Source organism: Arachis duranensis, chromosome 6, assembly GCF_000817695.3.
Source record: "Arachis duranensis cultivar V14167 chromosome 6, aradu.V14167.gnm2.J7QH, whole genome shotgun sequence".
Lineage (NCBI taxonomy): Eukaryota > Viridiplantae > Streptophyta > Magnoliopsida > Fabales > Fabaceae > Arachis > Arachis duranensis.
The window spans coordinates 100,113,856-100,115,761 of record NC_029777.3 but is presented as its reverse complement, the minus strand read 5'-3'; the positions used below and the strand labels follow the sequence as shown (position 1 = coordinate 100,115,761).

The 1,906-nt window shown below is 34.7% G+C and overlaps 1 protein-coding gene and 1 long non-coding RNA gene across 2 annotated transcripts; both read right to left on the bottom strand.

Moving 5' to 3' along the window:
• Window positions 1-337: 337 nt before the first annotated feature.
• LOC127748341 (uncharacterized) lies at window positions 338-1,189 on the bottom strand. The gene is made up of 4 exons (XR_008010336.1): window positions 1,086-1,189; window positions 838-950; window positions 674-767; window positions 338-588 (listed from the first exon to the last, which is right to left on the bottom strand). It is a non-coding gene; the product is annotated as an uncharacterized LOC127748341 (long non-coding RNA).
• Window positions 1,190-1,239: 50 nt separating this feature from the next.
• Window positions 1,240-1,900, bottom strand: LOC107494938 (uncharacterized). Its single transcript, XM_021125909.1, has 3 exons — window positions 1,739-1,900; window positions 1,565-1,651; window positions 1,240-1,440 (listed from the first exon to the last, which is right to left on the bottom strand). The coding sequence occupies exons 1-3, from the start codon at window positions 1,898-1,900 to the stop codon at window positions 1,240-1,242; spliced, it is 450 nt and encodes a 149-aa protein (XP_020981568.1).
• Window positions 1,901-1,906: the final 6 nt, after the last annotated feature.

Here is a 1,906-nt window from a genome sequence, read left to right as displayed (position 1 = left end):
CTTTTGTTAATTCACAATTAATATATAGACACATATATAGATACATATAGAACAAAAGCTGTAAAAATTCACAGGTTATGGGCGTATATTTCATTTGATGTTTTTCTTCGTATTTTAGTACATGTAATTCATTCATTTTGAATACAGCACAGACATTTGGGTGTATATTTTATTCAATCTTGGGTGTATTATTAGACTTGCGTTGGGTGTAACGGTTTATAATTTGCGTTTATATATGCCTTGATTTTTTGCTTCATATTTTAACACCTGTAATACAGCTTTTGAATACATCACAGGCAGTTTACCAACACAGATAGTTTAACTATGGGAAAAAATATACATGGAATAGAAGTTGTTGATAAATGGCAAATATTTACATCATTTGTTCAATTTACAAACTACCCAGCAGTTGGATTACCCAGTTTCTATATCAGCAGAATTAATCTGACAAAACGGACTCAATAATACAGAGGATGGCTTCGACATCCTTATAGCACTACTCTCTCTAATTGCCCGATCTCTCTGTTTATTCATCTCACTGAATAGTATCCGGGAAGCATACTCCACTCTATAGTGGTCCACCTCCTCCTACAATTAAAAAGTATGTTATGTTTAAACAGAAATATTAATTCAGTAAAGTAATACAGAGTTATATAGTTCTAAAGACAGTTACCTGTGGCCAATTATCCCATTCATACTTCCCCTTTTTAATGTTTTCTTGCTCAATTAACTCCATCCACTTCATAACGTAGATAGCGCAGTCATAGCTGAAAACGAAGAAAATAGATTACAAATCTCATCTACGAAAGTTTAATGTTTAGAGTCACAAATTTATACCTTGATTTTTGGCCTGATATTTTAACATATGATGTTTTAATTTTCTTCTCGTTCTCCCCTTTCACCAGAGGTTCCCCGCCAGTATATGTTATCAATCTTCAAAATACATATCCCTTAAATACCAAAACAAATCAGTAATACACCCTAATGAATGAACAAGATACACCCAACTGAATGCACAATATACAACCAACACAACTAACGAAATAGACCCATCTATTAAAGTAAAGAAGACAGAGGCAACTTACAGTGAATTTATTAATGTCCTTTCTCTCATCGCTTGGAGCTTTTTTGTGTAGCGGGTCAAGAATATGACATCTCCGCTTCGTTGTATCTATCAGCCATAACCACCAATACCCCGAGTAGCAAACAGGTGCAAAAATCTGAAGGATTGCCACATTTTCAACAGTGTGTTATTTTATTTGGCATATAAGTAAATAAGCGAACTAACAAATTTAGCAAACGAAAACTTACATATGGATGCGAACTTAATTTTTTTCTATCTATGAAGGGAATGAAACTCGGGTAGGCTTCCACCCTGAATTCCTTTTTCGTTTTCGGGGATATGAATTCCCCCCTTGGGTGATCCGAAAGTGCCATGCTCTGCAAGAATTGCAAAACAAGAAATGAAATACTGAAAATACACAACTTACACCCAATCGAACCTAAAAAATACACCCACATCAATACAAAAAATACACCCAAAGTTCGTAGAAGTAACACTTACCACAATATCGGGGGGGAGACAGTATATTTGTTCTTGAAACCTCTTTTCATTTTTCTGGTTTAGGATGAGGCAGATGGCAGATACAATCTAGAAATATATGCCGAAATCAATTTTAAATTAATAAATATTGCAGTTGACTTTGGTGTAAAAACATTAATGTTAGTCTAAAATTACCTGAGATTCTATATCACTTTTTGCCTGGAGGGATGCAAGGTGCATTCTAATCAAAATGTATTCATCTTGGGCAATCAGAGTGCACATGTGCTCATACTCGTTAGTATTGCCATCTATGTCTTCCTTCAGTCTTGTCCCCCAGATGTAGCACTTTTGTTTCATATCATC

Bases quoted from the DNA above. Each gene is read 5' to 3' on its own strand.
- LOC107494938 (XM_021125909.1), bottom strand. From the start codon at position 1,900: ATGAAACAAAAGTGCTACATCTGGGGGACAAGACTGAAGGAAGACATA. The intron at 1,652-1,738 runs GTAATTTTAGAC...ATATATTTCTAG, and splicing joins AAAGTGATATAGAATCTCAG to ATTGTATCTGCCATCTGCCT. The intron at 1,441-1,564 runs GTAAGTGTTACT...CAATTCTTGCAG, and splicing joins GTCTCCCCCCCGATATTGTG to AGCATGGCACTTTCGGATCA.